The sequence below is a fragment of the Melospiza georgiana genome, chromosome 17 (assembly GCF_028018845.1).
Source record: "Melospiza georgiana isolate bMelGeo1 chromosome 17, bMelGeo1.pri, whole genome shotgun sequence".
NCBI classification, from domain to species: Eukaryota; Metazoa; Chordata; class Aves; order Passeriformes; family Passerellidae; genus Melospiza; species Melospiza georgiana.
In genome coordinates this window covers 12,007,199-12,029,139 of record NC_080446.1, presented here as the reverse complement: position 1 = coordinate 12,029,139, position 21,941 = coordinate 12,007,199, and the positions used below count along the sequence as shown (strand labels likewise).

The window sequence follows — 21,941 nt, the reverse complement described above, 5'->3', positions numbered from 1 at the left end:
TGAACCAGCTGCTCCAGGGCACAGCATTGCAGGCACCAGGGAACCCTGGCAGAATTTAGTCCCTGAACATCAGGGAGACTGTGCCAAGATGCCACTGCCCTCATTAGGCAGCATGGATGAGACCCTAAGGTGAGAACACTGAGGATCCATCTCAAGGGCAGAGAGAAATCTGAGCCAGGATCAGAGAAGCCTGAGCCTGTGGATGCCATGGGACAGAGACAGGGAAACAGCAAGTGTTTCTCACAGCAGCCTGTGAGAATTTTTAGGAAGTTGTAAAGATGTGATAACTTGTTAAGCATAAACAATCTGCAGGTGGTGTTTCTCTACTTCGTCTGTCTGTTCTCAAAAACAGTGTGTGAGGAAGATGTTTTTATTAGTTAGCCAATCAAATAAAATCTATTGTATCACTCTATAAAAACCGTGCAATTCTCTTGAATTAAGCCTTCTTTGCTCTTTCTACAATATTGCCTCTCACCTGCTTTTGTGTCATTATAAAAGCTGCACAGTTCTCTTGAATAAAACCTTCTTTGCTCTTTCTACAATACTGCTTCTCACCTGTTCCTGTGTCATTATAAAAACTGTGTGGTTCTCTTGAATAAAGCCTTCTGTGCTCTTTCTACAATCCTGCCTCCTCGTTTCTGTGTGATTCTCAGCACAAGAGTGACACAAGCCTCGCCACCTTCCCCCTGCAGCAGCACCTCAAACACCCAGATCCCACCCCAAACTCTCCATGGCTGGCACCCCAGAGCCAGCAGCAGAGCAAACCCAAACTGGGCAGGCACTGGGGGTTCAGAGCAGCCCTGTACAAGCTGGGGAGCAGCTCAGAGCCAGGACAAGTCTGTCTGCCCTGGGTGAGGAAGACGAGGGCGTTACCGCTGCTTGAACTCTGCATAGAGGATCCTGTTGGGGAAGCCCTTGCGGCAGATGCGGATCCCTTCCAGCACCCCATTGCAGCGCAGCTGGTGCAGCACCAGGAAGGAATCCATGGCTCCTGTGGGGCAGGACACACACAGAGCACAGGCTCAGCCCAAGCAGACAGAGAAAATGCAGTTGCAGCCTGGGTGTGAACCCTGGGAACTTCCCATGATTTGAACACGAGTGTCAGCCTGTCCTGCAGGTGTGTGCTGAGCGCAGCGCTGCAGCCTGGGCCCTGCATGTGGAACTCTGTCACAGACATCTTCTATGAAAAATCCTTTCCTTAGGATTTTTCCTCCTGAGAAGCTGAGAGGACTCCGGAACAAAATGTTCCTGAGTAAACAATGGTTATCTGCTGCTGTGGAATGCAACAGAGGGATCTATGATTGGCCCATGTTGGTTGTTTCTAATTAATGGCCAATCACAGTCAGCTGGCTCAGACTGTCTGAGCCACAAGCCTTTGTTATCATTCCTTCTTTTTCTATTCTTAGCTAGCCTTCTGATGAAATCTTTTCTTCTATTCTTTTAGTATAGTTTTAATACAATATATATCATAAAATAATAAATCAGCCTTCTGAAACATGGAGTCAGATTCTCATCTCTTCCCTCATCCTCAGACCCCTATGAACACAGTCACAGGACTCAGCCTGGAGGACTCATCCCTGCCTGCTGTGCATCCCATTTTGGGTGTGCATCCATGCCAAGTGCCAGGCTGCACACCCAACATAAGAGCCTGGCAAAGCTCATTCTTCCCAGCAGAGAAGATTGACCTGGGTCACAGGAGTTTCAGCACTGAGATGGGGCCAGGGCTCAGTGGCAGCATGAAGAGGGCTGGGGAGAGGGTGGGTGGCAGTTGCCAGGTGTGGCTGTCCCCAGCCCCCCGAGCTGTCCCATACCTGGGGTCTTGGTCTCGTTGGGGATGATGCAGCGCACGAAGTGGGGCTGGGTGGAGCGCAGGTTGGTCATCAGCTTGTTGAGGTTCTCCTGCAGGGCAGACACGGCGTGAGGGGACAGCTCTGCTTCCCTCCAATGCTCCTCTGTCTCTCCAGCTCCTTTCCCCCACAGGCAGGGAGGGAGCAGGCCCTGAGAGCCCCTCATGGCAGCAGAAAGGGAATTTCCTCTGCTATCCTGGCAGGGGACATCCCCACCTGGGGCAGGGTCAGAGCCTCCTGCAGGGTGGGACACTGTCCCATGGCACAGGGGGCTGGGCTGGCACACAGGACAGATGGCACTGGCAGGTTTTGCTGTGCTACAGGAGTTTGCAGTGCCAGATGCTTCCCAAGTGTTTGTAGGTAAAGTTTTGCTGCAGGGGAGAGCCAGGGACATGGACTGAGCATATTCCTGCTACAGAGCTCTGTGCTCTGCACCCTCCAGTTCCAGTGCTGGTGTCCACACTGGCTGCAGACACAGAATGTCAGGATATGCAGGATTTCCCTGCACCTCTACAGTGCTTCACTCCCTTTGGCTGTGCCAGACTGCTCCTCCTTTCCTCTCCAAGGCAACTCCACCCTTGATCTTTCCAGCTGCCTTTCCCTGCTTGTACAGGCTCAGCCTGTCCAGGACCAGCTCAAGGAAGAGAACACCTTCCCACAGCTCCACATCACCATGGGGCACCTCCTCACCACAGACACCCTTCCCCAAGGCCTGTGACTTGTCCAGAAGGAACAAAGTCACACTTTTCCCTCAACAGGAGCTCTGCCACAGAGCTGCCTTCTGCAAGCACCTTGGCAAAGGATCACAGAATATGCTGAGTTGGAAAGAACCCACAGGGATCATCCAGGGCAGGTCCTGGCCCTGCACAGACACCCCAACAACCCCACCCTATGCCTGGGAGTGCTGTCCAAGCTCCTGGAGCTCTGGCAGCCTCAGGGCTGTGATCTTTGCCCTGTCACAATGCTGCCATGGCAGGACACATCCCTCTGTGCTGGTTTCCAGTTGGTTGAGCTCTGGGCTGGACCAGTAACCCCAGTGGTGAGCATGGGCTGGAGCTGTGTGACATCCTGAGCTGTCAAATGGGCCAGGTCACCCCCCAGCACAGGGAACTGCCTGCTCAGACACCTGCAAGATCCTCCTCCATTGTCTTCTGTCCTTCCAGCTGACAGGAACGAGGAGAGAAGTAGCACAGACTTAAAGTGATGTTCATGGAATTAATTATCTAAACATCACTACAAGTCTTAACTGCCTCTCTCTCAGAGGTGGAGGAGCTGCTGCAAGCATCACGAGGGCGGGAGCAGCACGAGCCCAGCTCCAGGGGAAGGCAGCTCTGCCAGCCTGGAGCCTCCTGTCCTGCCCTGCAGCATGGGGACAGGGCTGGGACTCTGCCAGGCACAGCCCCCTTGGCCAGGGATGGAGGGATTTGGGGGCTTTGGTCTGGTGGTGATCCCTCAGGAGCTCTGGTGGTCCCTCAAGACCTCTGGTGGTTCCTCAGGAGCTCTCATGGTCCATCAGGCCCCAGGAAATGCAAGAAACCAAGTCTTGGCAGGGAAGTGTGACTGCTGGTGGGACCCTCAGCAGGTTTCCCGGGATGAGGGGCTGGCTCTCACCTTGTGCAGCTGGGACACTGTTTGGAAAGAAGCTGCCTTCTTACGTTTCTCCTTGGTCCCTGGCTTGTGAGGTTCCTCTGTTGGGTTAAAATATTGATTATTTACATCAGCAAAACATCTGCCTGCCTTGAAGGACTCAGGGGCACCCCCAAACATCCCTAAAATACCCACAGCCCTTGGTGTCTCTAAAGCAGAGGTGGTTGTGCCCTGCTGCAAAACAAAGGCACTGACCATCACAAACACCCAGCAGCCATCTCCCACAGCACCCAGCTCTGGGTGTTGCTCCTCAGCTCCTGGTAGCAAGACATTCCTTCACATTCCCAAAGTCACAGGGCCACCACCACAACCCTACAACTCCACACAAGCCCTTAAACCAGCAAGAAAGGAAAAAGGAAAAAGAGGAAAGGGAAAGGGAAAGGGAAAGGGAAAGGGAAAGGGAAAGGGAAAGGGAAAGGGAAAGGGAAAGGGAAAGGGAAGGGAAAGGGAAGGGAAGGGAAAGGGAAGGGAAAGGGAAGGGAAAGGGAAGGGAAGGGAAGGGAAGGGAAAGGGAAGGGAAAGGGAAGGGAAAGGGAAGGGAAAGGAAAGGGAAAGGAAAGGGAAAAGGAAAGGGAAAAGGAAAGGGAAAAGGAAAGGGAAAAGGAAAGGGAAAAGGAAAGGGAAAAGGAAAGGGAAAGGGAAAGGGAAAGGGAAAGGGAAAGGGAAAGGGAAAGGGAAAGGGAAAGGGAAAGGGAAAGGGAAAGGGAAAGGGAAAGGGAAAGGGAAAGGGAAAGGGAAAGGGAAAGGGAAAGGGAAAGGGAAAGGGAAAGGGAAAGGGAAAGGGAAAGGGAAAGGGAAAGGGAAAGGGAAAGGGAAAGGGAAAGGGAAAGGGAAAGGAAAGAAGAGAAGACTGAGGTAAAAAAGGGGTGAGGGGGTTCCTCACCTGAAGCAGAGCCCACATAGTTCTCATAGAGGGAGGCCAGGAGCTTGTTCTGGGATTTCTGGAAGACGGACACCACCGTCTCGTTCAGGGGGTCCTTGTTCTTGTCCAGCCACCCCACGATGTTGTATGGCACCTGTCCCAGGACAGGGAAGGTCAGGCCAGCCCTGTCCCTGCCTGGGGGAGCTGTGGGGGCAGGGAGGAGCTGCCAGGGACGTACCACACCAGCGTAGTGCACCACCTCAAAGTGCGCCTCGTACTTGCGCTTCTTATCCGGCCGCGGCTTCTGGAAGTTGGGCGACTTCCCGATGTGGTTGTCGTAGAGCTTGGACTTGAAGGTCATGTCAGAGGCCTTGGGGAACATGCACTCCTCTTCCAGGATGGACAGGATTCCCATGGGCTGCAGGGAGAGGGGGGATAAAGAGGACTGAGCTTGGTGTTGCCACGTCCCATCCCAAAACAGGGATGCTCGGGAGATCCCATCCTAGTCCAGGTGCAAGACACTGGCCATGGGGCCAAGCTGTCATTGACATATTCCTGACCTCCATGTGGGACTGGCCAGGCCTGCAAGACATGGCAGTTTGCCCTAGTTCAACAAATTGTTGAGAAGGAGGGATCTTCTCCAGGATTGCTCCTTTTCAAAAAAAAATTTAAAAGTGTTTCCTTCATGCAATGGTGGAAATATTTTCTACAAGCTGCTGTGAATCAGTGAATGCTCAAGAGGCACTGATGGGCTGCAAGCGGGTAGGAAAAAAAGGGGAAGAGATGATTGCTCTCTGGAGGAAAAGGCTGCACCAGTTTTTGTGGCTCCCCAGTGGGTGGGAATAGAATTTCCATGTTTTCATAAAGTCAAAATTTGTGTAGAAAAGGTCTCAAGGGGCTGGAGGATCTAAGCTGTAAGTATTGGGAATAAAAATGTTGGGTATTTGCAACTGACCAGGGAGGGAATAATTAAATTTTGGTAGCAGAGCACCTCTCTGTTGCAGCCTTTGCAAACAAACCATCCCTCAGCAGTACCATTTCTGTGCCCTGCCTCACACTCTACCTTCTCAATCAGGTCAATGCAGGCCTGCAGGTCCAGGCCAAAGTCAATGAAGACCCATTCAATGCCTTCCTTCTTGTATTCCTCCTGCTCCAGGACAAACATGTGGTGGTTGAAGAACTGTTGCAGTTTCTCATTGGTGAAGTTGATGCACAGCTGCTCAAAGCTGTTGAACTGCAAGAACAAAGCAGATGTGAGTCAGAAGGAGGAGCTCCAGAAGGGAAGGTGTCTCCCAGATTTTTTAAGTTTTTCAAAGCTTTCTGATGTTCACTTTCTTGTAACAAACTTTCTCACACACTTTATGTAAATAACTTATTGTTTTGCATTCTTTTATGGAGGAGGAGAAATTTGATGGACTGTTGGTTTGCCCAGTGTCATTGGAGAGGTGGCACTGTCACCCTCCAATCCACTGTCACTTTTGGAAATCTATAAATGTTGCAGTCAGAAATAAAAAGTGCTCTTTTTACCTTGGGAGAGCTGTGTGTGCACATTGTGTTATTTCGTGTCCTACAGTGACACGAAGGGATCACTCTTGTGCTTTGCCTAGGTCTGAAGGGTGATCCCTGCCAGGCTCAGCTGTGTGGCTGCCACAGCAGATAGCCAGTAATCACTAGAGATGTGCCCACAGCAGTGTTAAATCATTCCTGCTCGTTCCAGATACATCAACTCAGACAAGAGCCCTTTTCTCATCAAGCACCTTCTTAGAGGAGCTCTCAAACCCCAGGGGACTGAACTCCCTGAACCCACTGCAGGGGCCTGCAGAACTCACATCAAAGATCTCAAAGCCTGCAATGTCCAGCACCCCAATGAAGAACTGCCTGGCCAGCTTGGTGTCCAGGGTCTTGTTGATGCGGGTCACCAGCCACTTGAACATGCGGTCGTAGGTGGCTTTGGCCAGGGCCCCCACAGCATACAGCACCTGCAAGGCAAAGCCCAGAGCACACAGGGAGTGTCACACACATGGCTGATGAAAAATCCTTTCCTTAAATGTAAACAGTGATTATCAGCTGCTGTGGAATGCAACAGGTGCATCTGTGATTGGTCTCATGTGGTTGTTTTTAATTAATGGCCAATCGCAGTCCAGCTGTCTCAGACTCTGGTCAGTCACAAGATTTTATTATCATTCCAATCCTTTCTATTCCTTACTAGCCTTCTGATGAAATCCTTTCTTCTATTCTTTTAGTATAGTTTTAATATAATATATATCATAAAATAACAAACCAGCCTTCTGAAACATGGAGTCAGATCCTCATGTCTTCCCTCATCCTGCCCAAACCACCACAAGTGAGCTTCTCCCTGCTCCTGCAGGAGCCACAGGCTGACAGAAAGCTCCTCCTGGCACACAAAGGATGGACAGACACATCCAAGGAGTTTGTGGTCACAGCACAAGCTCCAAAATTAGCTTTGCATCCCTCATAGGTGTGTTCCTGCCTACCTGGCCTATCTTGCCTCCAAGGTTTCAGGATATAAATTCAGTTTAAAGCGACATTTTCAGAAGCCTTGTGTCTGGCCAGAGCCTACAGCCCACTTTGGGTAGGACACCAGCTGCTGAATTGTGCTCAAGGACTGGCTTGCATTATTCAGGCCAGGTCTGGGTTCCCAGCTGGGGTGTGGCTGGAATCTGACAAGACACATGTTTGGTCCATTTCAGTCTTCTAAAAGATCAACCCAGATGAGTGTTTAGATATCCAGAGTTTTCTAATTTTCAGGGCTGAACTCTCCACGGGAGTGTGACTGTCTCTGAAGCAGATCCACAGGACCTGGACCTGCTCTGGCTGGGATCCAACCCACATTTCAAAGACACCACATTGAATCTGCAGCCTTGGTTAATGTGCAGAGCTATCAGCCAGCTCTGCCACCCATTTCCCCTGCTCCTAAAGGCCAAGAACTGTGGATACACCTTCTCTACTGCTCTGGAGTCTCCTCCTACACCCAAGACAGTGAACTGAAGCAGCAGTGGCAGCCCAGTGTCCTGCTGTCCTGTCACTCACCTGCTCCACGTTCTGCCCTTTGGTCACGTACTCATTGCCCACTTTGACACGAGGATGGAGCAGCCCCTTGATGAGGTCAGCTGAGCTGATTCCCATGAGATAGGCAGCTTTGTCAGCACCTGCAAGGCAGCACAAAGGCATGAGGAGCCCACAGGGAGGGTCTGGCAAGGGGGAAAGGGACCAAAATAAAAAATGACCTGCCCTTGTGATGATCAGTGCTAACCACACTGTTTTTTCACCTCCTCCAGTGCCTATTGTGATTTTCCATCTTAGATATTCTATGATGCTTTAAAGTTTGAACCTCGTGACTGAGAAGTTACTGTTTGGAGGCCTGCTGCACCTTATCAGGTGCTTATCAGGTTTTAGCCTTATTGATCTGGGATTCTCTATCAGCCTTATTGGTCTGGGATTCTCTATGCATTTTCCAGTGGAGGTTTGAATTTCCACACAGCAGATTTGAATTGGCCAGAAGAGAGGTGATTGTCTTCCATAAACTCCTGATAGCAGACTGTAGCTAGCAAATCACCTCTGTAGGGAAATCAGTGCCATATCAAAACCTTCATTAATTACCAGGTAGCAGCTAAAGGCTATGTTGCCACTCCTGAGGCACAGAGAACTTTTCCTTCATGAATGTTAACATGACAAAGACTGACCCAGGTGATCATTTCTGCTGGATCCCTGTTGAAACCTTCCAAGTATGTGCTAGAGCTCCTCCTTCTCACCCTCCTACATGCTGGAAATTCATTCTGTCCTTTCAGGTTTGCTTTGCAGCCTGACTGTTCTTAGATCTGTGCATTGCATCAGACTTTGCTGAGCGATGAACCAGGAAAAGTGTTGGACAGGGATTGTGTCCTACTCTAACAGCCCTGCAGGAGGCTGTGAGCTGGGCAGGTCCTGCTCCCAGCCCGGCTGGAGTGCTGTGCAGTGAAGGGCAGGAGGTGAAGAGCAGGAGGACACTGCACAAGATGAAGCCCAGCAGGGCTGTGACATCCTGTGATGCTGCTGAGACAAGTCTGATACAGATGAGAACACCTTGAGAGAGACTGTCCCAAATATTCCTGCTCAAGGCCGAGCCCTTGGTGCACCCAGCAGGGCCTAAGTCAGTGAGGGATCAGGGGATCAGGGCACCTCCACAGCCCAGGCAGGGGGAGTTATCCCAGCCTGGGCAGCTCTGGAGTGCTGGGGAAGATGAAACAGGAAAGCCTTATCAATATGATTGCCTGGCAAAAGATTTTCAGAATATGGAAACTGTAAGTGAGATTGAAATGCAAGCAAGCTTTGAGATCCCTCAGTTACTGAACAACTGGGAAACAATGGCATGGCCAGCTGAAGGTGATCCCCTTTTGATGGAACAACACCCTCTGCTTGCAGACAGGCCCAAGGGTCAGAGCAGACCCTGCAGCTTGGCAGAAGGGGCCCAAAGAGGAGTTTTTAGGGTTTAAAAAGTAACACAGTATGGTGATGCAATGATTCTTATAGGCTGTATGTAAATGCTATAGGATTTGTATCTTGTGCTAGATTGGTTAGTGAGAATCAGAATATTCAACACAGAAGATTTATTGTATTGGAATGGGAACCTCGTGCTCTCACTCTCTTTTACTCTTTCATCCTCTCTCTCTTACTCTTTTGCTCTCTCTCATGCTCTTCATCACGCTCTTGCCTTTTACTCTCTTTCCCACTCTCTTTACTTCTCTTTTCTGCTCTGAGCTGTGTCTGGCAGCTCCCAGCAGGGCCCTGCCCCCAGGCCCTTTGCAATAAACCCCAAGTTCCAGCCCTGGCTGCAGAGATCTCTCCTGTCCGTCTGTCCTGATCATCCTACCCCTGCTGCTCCTGCACTGGAGCCCAGAGCCCCACTCACTTTCAGTGCCATCAGCCTCTGCCTGCTCCTCCCGCTGCTTTTGCTTGAATTTCATGTTCCCAAAGTGCATGATGGCCCCCACTATTTTATAGGAGCCGTATTTCTCATCACTGCTGAAGCCCAGGATGTCCATGGCGTGCTGAGGAGACACAAAGCATTCAAGATAGAACAAATTCACCACGCTGAGGTGAGGGTTGGTTCTTCTCCCACTGTCTCCTAAGGTACTCTCCCTGTCCTGGGGCTGGGCAGGGTGCCCTCTCTGGTGGGCATCTAACCAAGGAATCCTGCCTATGGGGTTTGAATGTGGCTCTAACCAAGGAATCCTGCCCATGGGGTCTGAATGTGGCCCCAGCTCCCATTTGAAAGCAAAAGGACTGGCCTAGCATCCACAGGGTGAAGGCTCCCCAAGCTGAGGGCTCAGGAGCTCCCTGGCAGGACGGGACAGCCAGGGGGGATCAGGCTCTGCTCCAGGGAACAGGGACAGGATGGGAGGGAACGGCCCCAGGCTGGTTCAGGTTGGACATCAGGAGGAATTTCCTCACAGAAGGAGTTGAGAGGCTTTGGCAGGGGCTGCCCAGGGCAGTGCTGGAGTCCCCATCCCTGGAGGTGTCCAAGGAAGGGCTGGACATGGCACTCAGTGCTCTGGGCTGGGTGTCAGGGTGGGGATAAATCACAGCTTGGACTCAACCATCTTGGGGGTCTTTTCCAAATTTAATGGTTCTGGAATCTTCCTTCTCATGAGCACTATGGGAAATGCTAATGTGCCTCAGGCCCTTCCTGATGCAGGGATTGACTCTCCCTTCCCTGCCTGGGTGAGGCTGTTGGTGCAGATCAGAGTCACTCTGCCCCTTCCTGGAGGCTCCCAACAACCACTAATGAACCATAGGGAAATCCCAACTGATTTAAAGAGGGGCACACAGAGGGAAATCCCAACTGATTGAAAGAGGGAAGGCAGGGCACACCCCCAGAGCTGCCCAGAGGAAGGCTGTGCCCTCCCCAGCCCCAGGGCTGTGCACATACATCTGTGGCCATGAGCTCCTCGCCGTCATCCAGGTTGTCCACTGTCGTCACCCCCTGGGAGCAGAAGTGGTAATCATAGGGGTTGAGGGACAGCAGCAGCATATCTGCAGGGGGAGGACATGCAGAGGGTGAGGCCAGCCTGGCAGGGACAGCCCTGCACACAGATGGAGCAGGAAGGCTTTCCCAGCCTCACCAGCTGGGGGAGGAACAGCCTCTTCCAGCACAGGCAGGTCCACACGTGGGTCCACCTCTTCTGTGCTTGCCTCCTGCTTGCTATCTTGGGATATGGCCTGGCTGCAGACTGATTTAGAAGTGGCCACCATGCCCTTGTGACTCCAGATAAGATTACTGCTCCCTCAGACCTGCCTAATAAGGTGCTGCTCAGCACCAAGCTCAGGAGCCCTCAGCCAAGAGCTGAGCACCCCAGGGGCTGTGCCAGCCATCCTTCTGCGTGGGGAAAGGCTTCCTGAGTGGGATGTGGCACCAGGAGGCTGCTCAGAGCTGCCCCAGCACAACCTCAGATCAGTGGAGCTGTCCTGAGGATCACATCTACAGCAGTGCCCAGAGAGAGCTGGGCAGCTGTGCCCCAGCTCACCTGGAACAGGTCCCACCTGCTGAGGAGGCTGCAAAACATTTCCCTCCATCCCAAAATGAGTAAATGTGCAGCCTGCACACGCTGAGGTCAGTGCTGTACCCACCAGCTCATGAGGACTCTGTGCAAGGCAGCTTTGCAAAGCACATTCCCACCTTGCAGACAGACCCTGGGTGACCTCTGCTCCTACACAGGGGCAGAAAGGGCTTTAGTCTGGCTTCTTAGCCTGTGAGGGTAATAGAGGCTGGGCTAGATGGCCTCTTGAAATCCCTTCCACCCTGAATTCCACCAATCCCATGATCCTGCACAGCCAGCAAAGCATTCAAGGGCAGGACCTGCATGGTGAGCTGGGTCTGCTCATTCCTGTGGACCCCAAAGTGACAACAGAGCTCTCTGAGGCTGTTTTCAGGCCATCCTGCTCTAAGGGCTGTGCTGCATCTTTGGCTGCCCTACCTTGCAGTTCTGGTTTCTTCCCAGACAGGATCTGGTAGAAGATGTGGTAGCTCCGCTCTTTGGGTTGCTGGAAAATCACTCTGGATTTTTCCAGAAGATCTAGAATGAAGTAGAGTAGAGGTATCAGAGCAAGGCTTGTCCCTTCCCAGAGCTGAGCACAATGTGGGATGATTTCTCTCCCCAGGGCAGCTACTCACAGATGTCAATGTCTGCAGAGGCCAATTTCCCTGAGGGACCAAAGTGGATCCGGATGAACTTGCCCTGAAAACACCCATAGGAGGTAAGTGCTGGGCTTGCCTACAGAGCTACAGCTCTGAACAGCCCCTAGAAACTGAATTCATTTTCCAATTCTTGAGCTTCTGCTGATGCCAGGCAATTTACTGAACTCTGTAAAGGGGTGAAGTTCTCTGCTTTGCAATGTGAAGAAGCTCAAAGAGCATTGCCCAAGGGTTTAAATACCAGGCAGGCAGAAATTTCACTGACAGCAGCTAAACCCCTGTCCTCAGGTCTATTCTTACCACTGAGCATTCTGTGACACAGAGGCTGCCTGCAGCCCCTGCTCCATGCTGGGCTCAGGGTCTCCCCCAGCAGTGCCTCCCTCCCCTGCAGGCACAGCAGAGCCAGGCTGGGCTCAGCAAAAACGGTGCTGCTTCCTGGAAGGGACACACTTGTCTGTCCCAGAGCACTCCAGGCTGTGCTCAGTGTCCCTCTCAGCCTGGTCCTGTCAGGGATGTCTCAGGCTGTGACACCAGGGCACTTCGTGCTGGCCACCATTTGCTGCACTGAAAAACCAGAACAACGTGGCTCTGGCAGTCCAGTGCCACTGGGAAGCAGCTCCATCTCCCTGCCACGTGCCTGTGGCACCCAGGGCACAGTGCCACCCCCTGTGCATGCAGCCCACCCCAGCAGCCCCAGCTCCCTGCCTGTGAGGCACTCACAAAACGCGAGGAGTTGTCGTTCCTGATGGTTTTGGCATTGCCAAAAGCCTCCATGGCGGGGTTGGCCTCGATGATTTGATCCTCGAGGGTGCCCTGGGGGACAAAACCAAAGGGTGTGTCACGCACACAGCCAGAGGGGATCTGTCACCAAGAGCAGGAGCAGTTTCAGAGGCTGCACTCCTCAGCTGCCCCTGAGGCATCTCCGTTTATCAGCACAGCTGGGGTTTGCAGCAGTGCCCAAACCCAAACTGGTGAGCAGAGGGCCACAGGGCTGGCACCAGCCCCAGGCTGCTGTCCCCTCTGCACACAGCAGTCCTTGCCCCCTTTCTCAGGAGCTACACTATGCAAACCAAGACCAAGCTCATGTTGTCACGACAGGCTGAATCATTTCAGGCTCTCTGGCATCAGGCATTTCCTCTTCTACCAAACCAAAGTCTAGGGCAGCTCACATCAACAGCACATTGTGAAACAAGGTCCCTACACCAACAATGTGCATTGCAGGGTCCCAGTGTGATGGGAATACACCACAAGTGCCAGCTGCATGATCTGCTGCAATACTGGGGCTCTCCTGAGCAAGCCCTAAGATGAATCCTCTCCTAACCTTGTTTTCCATGTGTGTTTCTCTGTTCAAGGATAGAGACAGCCTCTGCCTAATGCAGGTAAAGCAGGACAAGGATTTGAGGAGAGGAGCAAGAGACTGCTCCAGTCTGCAAGAGACTGCTCCACCATATGGAGGATGGTGGGGTTTGACCCCTGCTACAGAGTTTGGTGCAACAAACATCTGCAGGACTTTTCACGGGAGCTTTGCCCATTCTCTGACACATTCCAATCACAGGGCTTTCCTCAGGTGGGGAATATCAGCTCTGGGCTCTGCCCACCCAGAGCCACCCTCTCTTTCCAATGCCAGAACCACAACTGCTCCCCACCTCTGCAGCTCAGATGTGTGAAGGACAAAACAGGGAGCAGCTGTGCATCACACAGTCACCAACACACCATCACCTGAGTATCCCTTGAGCTCTTATCTCTAAATTCAGCCTGGCCTGGGCTTCCCCAAGACCCACAGGTCCAGCCCCTGAGCTGTCTCACCCTGTTTGTCCCAGTGGACACTCGTGTGATGATGAACATCCCCAGGCAAGGGTGTGCACCAGCTAAAGGCTCAGAGAAACCAAGGATGTGTGACTGAGCCCTTGGGGCATTGGGAGTCACAGGGGCTGAACCTTTGCTGGGCTTCCTTGGAGGAAACACCTCAGAAACATCCCCCAGGCAAGGACATCAGCCCTAGATAGAAATGTTTCTATCCAGAGTAATTATCTCTTGAAGGAGAGGCTGGAGTCAGAAAGGCAGAAAGAGATGAAACAGCAAAGCTTCCAGCTGTGGGAAGGAGGCAGATACAAAGCCAAGAGGAGAACTAAACAGTGCCCAGGTGCTGCTCCCAGACCTAAGGAGGAGGCCCCACACATCACCCCATCACAGATCTGTGGTGCAGCAGAACTCTGTCCTCAGCATTACAGAGCCCACAACACTTACCCCGGTTTTAGTGGCAAGAGCTGCCTAGAGAAAGGAGAGAAAATGATCTTTAGAAATCCAGAAAAGCCAGGCAAGAACCACAAGAAGCACGGTCAGAAAAGCAGGGCATGACCATTTAGTGCCAAAAAAAAAGCCCAAGAGAAAAAAAATTCGGAGGATTAAACTTTATAGGAGAGGCCAAAAAGTTGTTAAATAGATTAGCTCAAGAAAATAAAGAAATGCATCAAAAAGCAAAAACAGTTAAATTCAAACTTGAAGAAGAGGAAAGAAAATAACGCTGAAGTATTGTTTGTCTGATACCTAAAGCAGCCAGTTTGCTTCCTCGAGGGGAAAGCAGGCTGGAGCCTCAAAGTATCCAGAAGAAATAAGCAATTGCAAGGGCAGCTCAAAAATAACCAGCACCAAAGAAATGCAAGATTCAAAACAAGAGCAAGAAAAGCACAAGGTAGAAAAGGGTCAAAATCAACAAAAGGAGGGGGAAAAAAAGGAGAAAATGCTGAAAAGCAAGGCTTAAAAGAGGCAAGGTGGGAAATGGAAGGTTTACTTCATCGCTTTAGTGTTCCTTAAGAGGATCACTGGGGTGTTGAAAGAGGAAGAGAAGAGAAAGACAGCAACTGAAGCACCTCTTCCAGGCTGCACAGATTGAGCAGCCACATTAAAAAAAAATCCATTTCCCCTTGAGCAGAATAATTTCAAGCCTTGCTTGTTCAAAAGTCAGGGAAAAGCCAAGCCCTGGGTGGGTCAGACCAAAACGCAAAAAGTTGGGGAAGAAAAAGTAAGAAGAAAGGGGAAGGTGGGGAAAAAAATTTAAAAACAAAAAAAAAGAAAGAAAAGAAGAAAACAAGAACTTGTTTGAAAAGAAGATCTTACTAATTTCTTGCCCGGTGTGTCGCCCAAGGCTGCGACAATGGCAAAGTACTGAATGACCCGCTTGGTGTTTACAGTCTTACCAGCACCAGATTCTCCGCTTAGAGTAACAGAAATACACAGAGAAGGGCATGAGGCAAAGTACAGGCACAAATCCTCTGCTTAGAGTGACAGAAATACACAGAGAAGGGTATGGGGGAAAGAACAGGCACAACCATCCCTGACAAGCCAAGCCTCGGAGGATGGCGAGGCTGCGGCTCTCGGGGTATGAGGGGGCTACGTGCTTGTGTTTGGGGTTTGCCCTCGGTGCCACACCAGCTCTGGGCTGTCCGTGTGTCCTGGCAGGGCTCAGCTTGCCTTGGGAGCCACACCAGCTCTGGCTGTCCGTGTGTCCTGCAGGGCTCAGCTGGCCCGCAGTGCAACACCAGCTCTGGCTGTCCGTGTGTCCTGCAGGGCTCAGCTTGCCCTCAGTGCCACACCAGCTCTGGCTGTCTGTGTGTCCTGGCAGGGCTCAGCTGGCCCTCGGTGCCACACCAGCTCTGGCTGTCCGTGTGTCCTGGCAGGGCTCAGCTGTGGGCCTGGGGGCTGCAGCTGTCCGGGACCAGCCCCGGAGCTCTGAGCACGGCCGGCCTTGCTGGGCATGGCGGGGATGGCAGCAGGGGCACGGTGCCGGGGTGCAGGGTGCCCGCTGAGGGGGGCTGAGCTCATCCCTATAGTTAGTGCTGCTGTGCCATTGTAATCCCGGAGCACAAAGAGCCGGGGGGAGCGGGGCCGCCACCGGACACTCGCCAAGCATCTCTCCGCAGCCCCTGCCTTTCCTAATTAGGCCATGGCCGAGGCTAAAAATGTCCCTGGCTCCTGGCAGCGGCGGAGGGTCCTTTAGAGTCCTTTATATAGCCCTTATCTAGATGTCACTTGAAATCAACCTGGCCTCCACCCTCCCACATCACCCTTCTCCCTCCGGCCACCATGTCGCTGCGGCCTTGGCCTCCATCTCTGCTTTCCCCCAGCGGGTGCCGGGGCTCGGGGCGCTCCCGCAGCTGTCGGGGTGCGGGGGAGCCCGGCCCGCGCGGGGCTTTGTCACCTGGCACGGTGGCGGGGCAAGGGTGACAGCTGCCGCCACGGGGAGGGGACACTGCCGGGGGGGGCTGCTCTGGGCACAGGGTGCCCGTGCAAGGGAGCACAGCACGGGGATGCAGGGACACTTACGTGATGAGCATGGACTGGTTTTCACGGTCTGCAAGAGAAGGAGCCGGTGTTAAGCAGCGCTGCCGGGTGCCAGGAGCCCGGGTGGCCGGGATGGGGTCCCCCAGGGCAGGGCTTACTGCGGAGCATGTCGTTGTAGGCGTTGTCAGCGATGGAGTAGATGTGCGGCGGGGCCTCCGAGCGCCGCTTGCCCTTGTAGGCTGCCACCACGGGCGCCGTGTACACCGGCAGCCACTTGTAGGGGTTGATGGTGACACAGAAGAGCCCCGAGTAGGTCTGCAGGGGGAAGATGGGTAGATGAGGGATGTCCCAATGTCCCCTGACCTCCCCATCCCAAGGGTGCTGTGGGCTTACGTAGATCATCCAGTGGGAGTAGCGGCGCTTCAGGTTGTAGAGCACAGAGGCCTCGTTGAGGTGTGTCAGCATGGCCATGTCCTCAATCATGTCAAACTTGGGGGGGTTCATGGGTTGCACCTCATCCTCCTTCACCACCCGTGTCTGTCAGAGGAGGGGGACACGTCAGAGGGACCCCAGCCCTCACTGAGCACCCTCTGCCCCAAAACCTGCCAGGTGGGGACAAAACCCTGACAGTCCCGTGCTGGGGACAGCCTTGGTGTCAGTGCCTGCTGCCATCCTGGCAGGGCTGCCCAACATTCTGGGTGGCAGCCCCAGGGCAGCCCCAGCAGCACCCAGCCACAAAGCCCAGCTGGGACAAGCACACCCAGCTTGTTCCCTCCTCAGGGAGAAGGTTGAGCTTGAGCTCAAGTTGTTGCTGAGCCTGACAGGGGGGTCCAAGTTACTGCCCCAAAATGTGCTTGACACCCCCATCCTGTGTTCTCCTTCCCAGCCTAAAAGCCCATGCCAGCGCTGCCTTTTGCTCCAAAGACATCCCTGGTTATTTGGGCAAACAGCTGAAGCCTGTGCTCCATCATCTTAAAACTGGATTTATTTAATCCCACGAGACCAAGCACGGGGAAAATATCACGTTACGTATCTGGCCTGGATGGAGAAGCAGGATTTAGCAAATGGTCTTGTTAATAAAGACTAAATTAAATCTTTCAGAGGTTTATCTTTTTCATGGGTGAAGATGAAGCACGTGGTGTTAAAAGGCACCAGGTGTTAAAAGCAGGAGGGTACACAGAATGATAAGGGAGGGCTTTATGTCTCAAAACTTTCTGCTGGAAATTCTTATCCAGGGAAAGCTGATATAGTTTCTGATTTTGTAAATCCATGACAAATCATTAAAAAGAGAGTTTCAAGAGGAAACAGCAAAAAAGGTTTTGGAAACTGCTCTGTTGTCAGAATTGGAAGGTGTTCTAAATATCAGAAGCAACTTCTAAAAGTTATAACTCCTCTATGACAAATTTCACTTTAGAGAGGGCAAATCTCTTTACTCACTTTCCAAAATTCTGACAAAAATATTTTCAAAGCCTTAACACTTTTCAAAAACAATTACATATTATCTTTTTTCACATTTAGCATGCACAAACCGTTCTTAGTACTATTCTAACTAGAGAAGAAATAGAAATAAAGAAATCTATGATCTACTGCCTGGTGAGGTTCTTGTTCCTTTCCCCAGTTTCACACCAGTGTGCTCTGCAGTTAAATTGCAGGGTCATGAGACTTCCATAGTGAAGAGAGGAATATTAATTAAGCTCATTTGCAGCTAATTGCACTGGATATTATCTTGACAAATACCAGCTGGTCCTTGCTTGTTCTGCCACGGAAAGCTGGAGCCTCTCTGCCCGTCACAGCCTGTCCTCCCAACAGCTCACCCCACTGCAAATCTGGGCTAAAAGGAGCAGGAATTGGCCAGCTGGCCCCTTACCTGTTGTTCCAGGCTCCGGGATGAGCCAGGCACTGGTTCAGCATCACAAAGGGCTGTGCTGGGGGTGCTCCCCATCCAGGAGCTGTGCTGGGCCAGCCCCACCGTGTGTCCCGCAGGACACCCACAGGGCTGTGACAGCAACCCCTCGGTGGGAGATGCTGAACTGGTGCCACTCTTGGCAAGGAACTGGCCTACGTGTGCTGACACTGCCGTGTGTGTCCCCCCAGGGCACCACTGATCAGGGTTATCAGCAAGAGCTCATGGCTTCAGACGTGATCCTGTCACACGTATCCCCCTCCGCACACACTTGCTCTCCCTTGGAAAAGGAAAGGAATTTGCTTACTTCCTTATCTTTGGTTTCCACAGTGACTTTGCCACCAGAGCTTTCTTTTATTTCCACTTCGATATAGGCTTCTTTCTCATCTGGGATCCAAGCTCGCTTCTTCCCTGGAGGAGAGGAAAGGAAAGGAAAGGAAAGGAAAGGAAAGGAAAGGAAAGGAAAGGAAAGGAAAGGAAAGGAAAGGAAAGGAAAGGAAAGGAAAGGAAAGGAAAGGAAAGGAAAGGAAAGGAAAGGAAAGGAAAGGAAAGGAAAGGAAAGGAAAGGAAAGGAAAGGAAAGGAAAGACAATAGAGGTTGTAATGTAGGAGACCATGTGAGATTGTCACTGAAAGCCACATAAAATGCATTTTGATAAAGTGGAAGGACAGTGATTATTCTTTCCTATGTTCTTGGTCATAGCAGCTGGGATTTCTTTGCTTTCTTCATGTTTGGCAGCTTTTTTACTTAGGTGGGGTCAACTTCTAGCCTGACAGAAATCTGCTGCCTCACCTCATGTGCCTGCACTCAGGGAGAGGGAGAGGGAGAGGGAGAGGGAGAGGGAGAGGGAGAGGAGAGCCTTCTCTTCTGCCAAACTGCAAGGAGCAAGTTGGGCCCTGGATCCCAAGCCATGGAAGAGCAGAGTGGCTGGGACAGAGGGGACACCAAAATGAAAGAGCTGCAGAAGGCTTTGACACAAGTCCCCCAGCCCTCCTGTCCGTCAGGGCCAGGGGAGATGAAGGATCACCTCCACCCACACCTCAGCAAACCAGGGGAAAGTCAAAAACCTGCTTTTCTCACTTGTGAGATCTTTCTGCCCTGCAGGATGCTGGGGGTGATGCCTTGAGGAGCAGCACAGGGAGAGGGGCAGGGAGGACTCCTGGGAGAGCCACGGCAGAGAGGCAGGCTCGGGGACAGACCCGAGCTGTGCTGGGCTCGGGGACACACCTGAGCTGCGCTGGGCTCGGGGACACACCCGGGCTGGGCTCGGGGACACACCCGGGCTGTGCTGGGACACACCCGGGCTGTGCTGGGCTCAGGGACACACCCGGGCTGGGCTGGGGACAAACCCGGGCTGTGCTGGGCTCGGGGACACACCCGGGCTGGGCTCGGGGACACACCCGGGCTGGGCTGGGGACACACCCAGGGTGGGCTCAGGGACACACCCGGGCTGTGCTGGGCTCGGGGACACACCCGGGCTGGGCTCGGGGACAGACCTGAGCTGCGCTGGGCTCGGGGACACACCCGGGCTGTGCTGAGCTCGGGGACACACCGGGCTGTGCTGGGACACACCCGGGCTGTGCTGGGCTCGGGGACACACCGGGCTGTGCTGGGACATACCGGGCTGCCCTGGGCTCGGGGACACACCGGGCTGTGCTGGGACACACCGGGCTGCCCTGGGCTCGGGGACACACCGGGCTGTGCTGGGGACACACCGGGCTGCCCTGGGCTCGGGGACACACCTGGGCTGTGCTGGGGACACACCGGGCTGTGCTGGGACACACCGGGCTGTGCTGGGACACACCCGGGCTGGGCTCGGGGACACACCGGGCTGTGCTGGGGACACACCCGGGCTGTGCTGGGGACACACCGGGCTGTGCTGGGGACACACCTGGGCTGTGCTGGGACACACCGGGCTGTGCTGGGACACACCGGGCTGTGCTGGGGACACACCGGGCTGTGCTGGGGACACACCCAGGGTGGGCTCAGGGACACACCGGGCTGTGCTGGGGACACACCGGGCTGTGCTGGGACACACCCAGGGTGGGCTCGGGGACACACCGGGCTGTGCTGGGGACACACCGGGCTGGGCTCGGGGACACACCGGGCTGCCCTGGGCTCGGGGACACACCGGGCTGTGCTGGGACACACCGGGCTGGGCTCGGGGACACACCCAGGGTGGGCTCGGCAGCTCGGGGCTCTCTCTTACCATCGAACGGGACAGTCTGGAGCTTCAGCTGCTCCGTGTAGCTTTTCCGCAGGTACGGAGCAGCCTCCCCAAACTCGCTCATGTCCAGCAGGGACAGCTTGTCCATCTTGGGAGACTCGGCAGCAGCAAAGGAAGAGTGAAAGACACCTAAATGCTGAAAGGAGGGAAAGATAAGGGGTCAGTGCATGGGGAAGGTGCTCACTGCAGGGTTGAGAACCACAAGTGACAGGGTCACCAAAGAAGCTTTTGATTTTAGGGAGTGAGAGAAGACAGGGACAACAATGCTAGCTGATAAAAATTATATTAATAAGACAATTCATGATACTTTCCCTTCTGATGCTGCCATCCCCCCACTGGAAGTCCCAGCTGGGTGAGCTGGAATCACTTTGCTGTCAAACTCCACATTCCCACTTTAGGTGAGATTGTCAGTAACAGCTCTTTCCTTGATAGCTCAGCTAAAACCCATCCCAGCTCTACAGACCCGCTGGAGCCCTGGTGCCCTGCACAGACCCAGGGCTGTTCTACTGAAGCAAGATAAAAGCAAGGCTGGGTGTATTATCTCTGGGAAGAACTTCTAGAAGGCTGCTGTGGCAGCTGCTTGGAAAAGCACTTTTATGACTGTGCTTCTTAATATCCATCTAATGCAGTGCCACCCTGCAAAGCCCTGGAATGCCGCTGCCATCACGGATGGAGCCCCAACTTGGCAAAACACACAGTCCTAAGCAAAAATGCTGATGATCCAGGTCTGTCCCACCCTCCCCTGTGCCAGCAGATGCTCTGGGATCAGCCACCCTGCAGGGGTGAAGCGGGTTAGTACAGGGGACACGCGTGCACACAGACATGCTCTGTATTACTGACCTTGGTGCTAGGACTGAGTGGCTCTGTGCATGCTGCAAAGCCCCTTTTTATTGTGTCTGTCAAGGTCAGAGTGGGAAAAGATATGTCAGAAATTCCCATGTGTCATGTCCACACAGCTCCATTGGTGCTGCTGTCCCACTGCCCGGACAGACACAAAAGGCAAACTTCACTTTTATCTCTCTGCAAATGCAGCCTGGTTATTTTTATTCCTGTATTGTCAGGCGACTACAAAGGCAGAGTGAGAGACTGCAGCTTGGGAAGGCAGCACAGCCCTCCCAGCCTGCTCTGCCTGCTCCGGTGAGGAATGAGAGCTCTGCCAGTTCCTCCTGCACCTGAGCACTCAATCCTGCTGCTCCTGCCTCCCACCATGCCAGGGGAGCTGCTGCTTGCTGGCATGTGTGTGGCTGCTGCCTGTTCCAGCTGGAACATCCCAGCTTCTCACTCAGCTCTGCTTTAGCTTCTCCCAGACAGACTTTCTGGAAGGGGAAGGATCCTGGGGCTTGATCCTCCAGGTTCTGCCCCCTGAACTCCTCACCTTGGCACAGGAGCTGGTTTTGTGGCCAGGCCAAGTTCTTAATCTCTCAGCAGAGAGGTTGCTGGGTTTCCTGCACACCATTTTCCCCAGAGGTGCTGTGTACAGCCTGGAGCACACCTCCATCCTGGCAGCACCACCATGGGCTGCCCAAGATGAGAACAGGACACCCTGGGGCTGTGCCAGCTCAAGGGAAAGCCATTTAGCTGCTGGCATCCAAAGTGCAATGAGGTTTCTACCCTGGAGAACCAGGGCCTGTGACTGCAGGGTTTGATATTTATTCCCCATTCAGCACCTCTCTCACCCCAGAGTAACTTGGGGCTGCTGTAGTGGGGGAAACTGAGGCAGGGAGTGGTTAGGGATCAGCTGTGCAGTGCTGTGCCCAGGCTGGATGTGGCACAGGCTCTGTCACAGCCAGAATAGCAGCACCAGAGGCTGCTTTGGGCGTGTGGCTTCAGCCTGGGCACACAGCCGAGGCTGCAGAGGGATTTTTGCAGCCCCAGCACCTGCCCTGAATGCAAGCCCCAGCCATAGTCAGTCTTTCCATCCAGCACTCAGGGTTGCTGCTACACCCCCCCAGTCTGGGTTCCCAGTGCCATCCTCTCTGCAC

General features: G+C 53.3%; 1 protein-coding gene across 1 annotated transcript in view; it reads right to left on the bottom strand.

Moving 5' to 3' along the window:
* Window positions 1-20,032, bottom strand: part of MYH7B (myosin heavy chain 7B) — a 33,612-nt gene extending 13,580 nt beyond the window's left edge. Inside the window, exons 1-20 of the mRNA XM_058035974.1 lie at window positions 19,942-20,032; window positions 18,040-18,143; window positions 16,223-16,366; window positions 15,988-16,144; window positions 15,872-15,899; window positions 14,666-14,762; window positions 13,796-13,819; window positions 12,269-12,361; window positions 11,528-11,591; window positions 11,331-11,429; window positions 10,286-10,389; window positions 9,266-9,404; window positions 7,408-7,526; window positions 6,186-6,335; window positions 5,420-5,590; window positions 4,595-4,774; window positions 4,378-4,510; window positions 3,459-3,535; window positions 1,812-1,899; window positions 874-991 (exon numbers count right to left, since the gene is read on the bottom strand). Of these exons, the coding sequence (XP_057891957.1) occupies window positions 874-991; window positions 1,812-1,899; window positions 3,459-3,535; window positions 4,378-4,510; window positions 4,595-4,774; window positions 5,420-5,590; window positions 6,186-6,335; window positions 7,408-7,526; window positions 9,266-9,404; window positions 10,286-10,389; window positions 11,331-11,429; window positions 11,528-11,591; window positions 12,269-12,361; window positions 13,796-13,819; window positions 14,666-14,762; window positions 15,872-15,899; window positions 15,988-16,144; window positions 16,223-16,366; window positions 18,040-18,143; window positions 19,942-20,023 (2,171 nt within the window). The 5' untranslated portion in view covers window positions 20,024-20,032. The remainder of the gene's footprint in view (window positions 1-873; window positions 992-1,811; window positions 1,900-3,458; window positions 3,536-4,377; window positions 4,511-4,594; window positions 4,775-5,419; window positions 5,591-6,185; window positions 6,336-7,407; window positions 7,527-9,265; window positions 9,405-10,285; window positions 10,390-11,330; window positions 11,430-11,527; window positions 11,592-12,268; window positions 12,362-13,795; window positions 13,820-14,665; window positions 14,763-15,871; window positions 15,900-15,987; window positions 16,145-16,222; window positions 16,367-18,039; window positions 18,144-19,941) is intronic.
* Window positions 20,033-21,941: the final 1,909 nt, after the last annotated feature.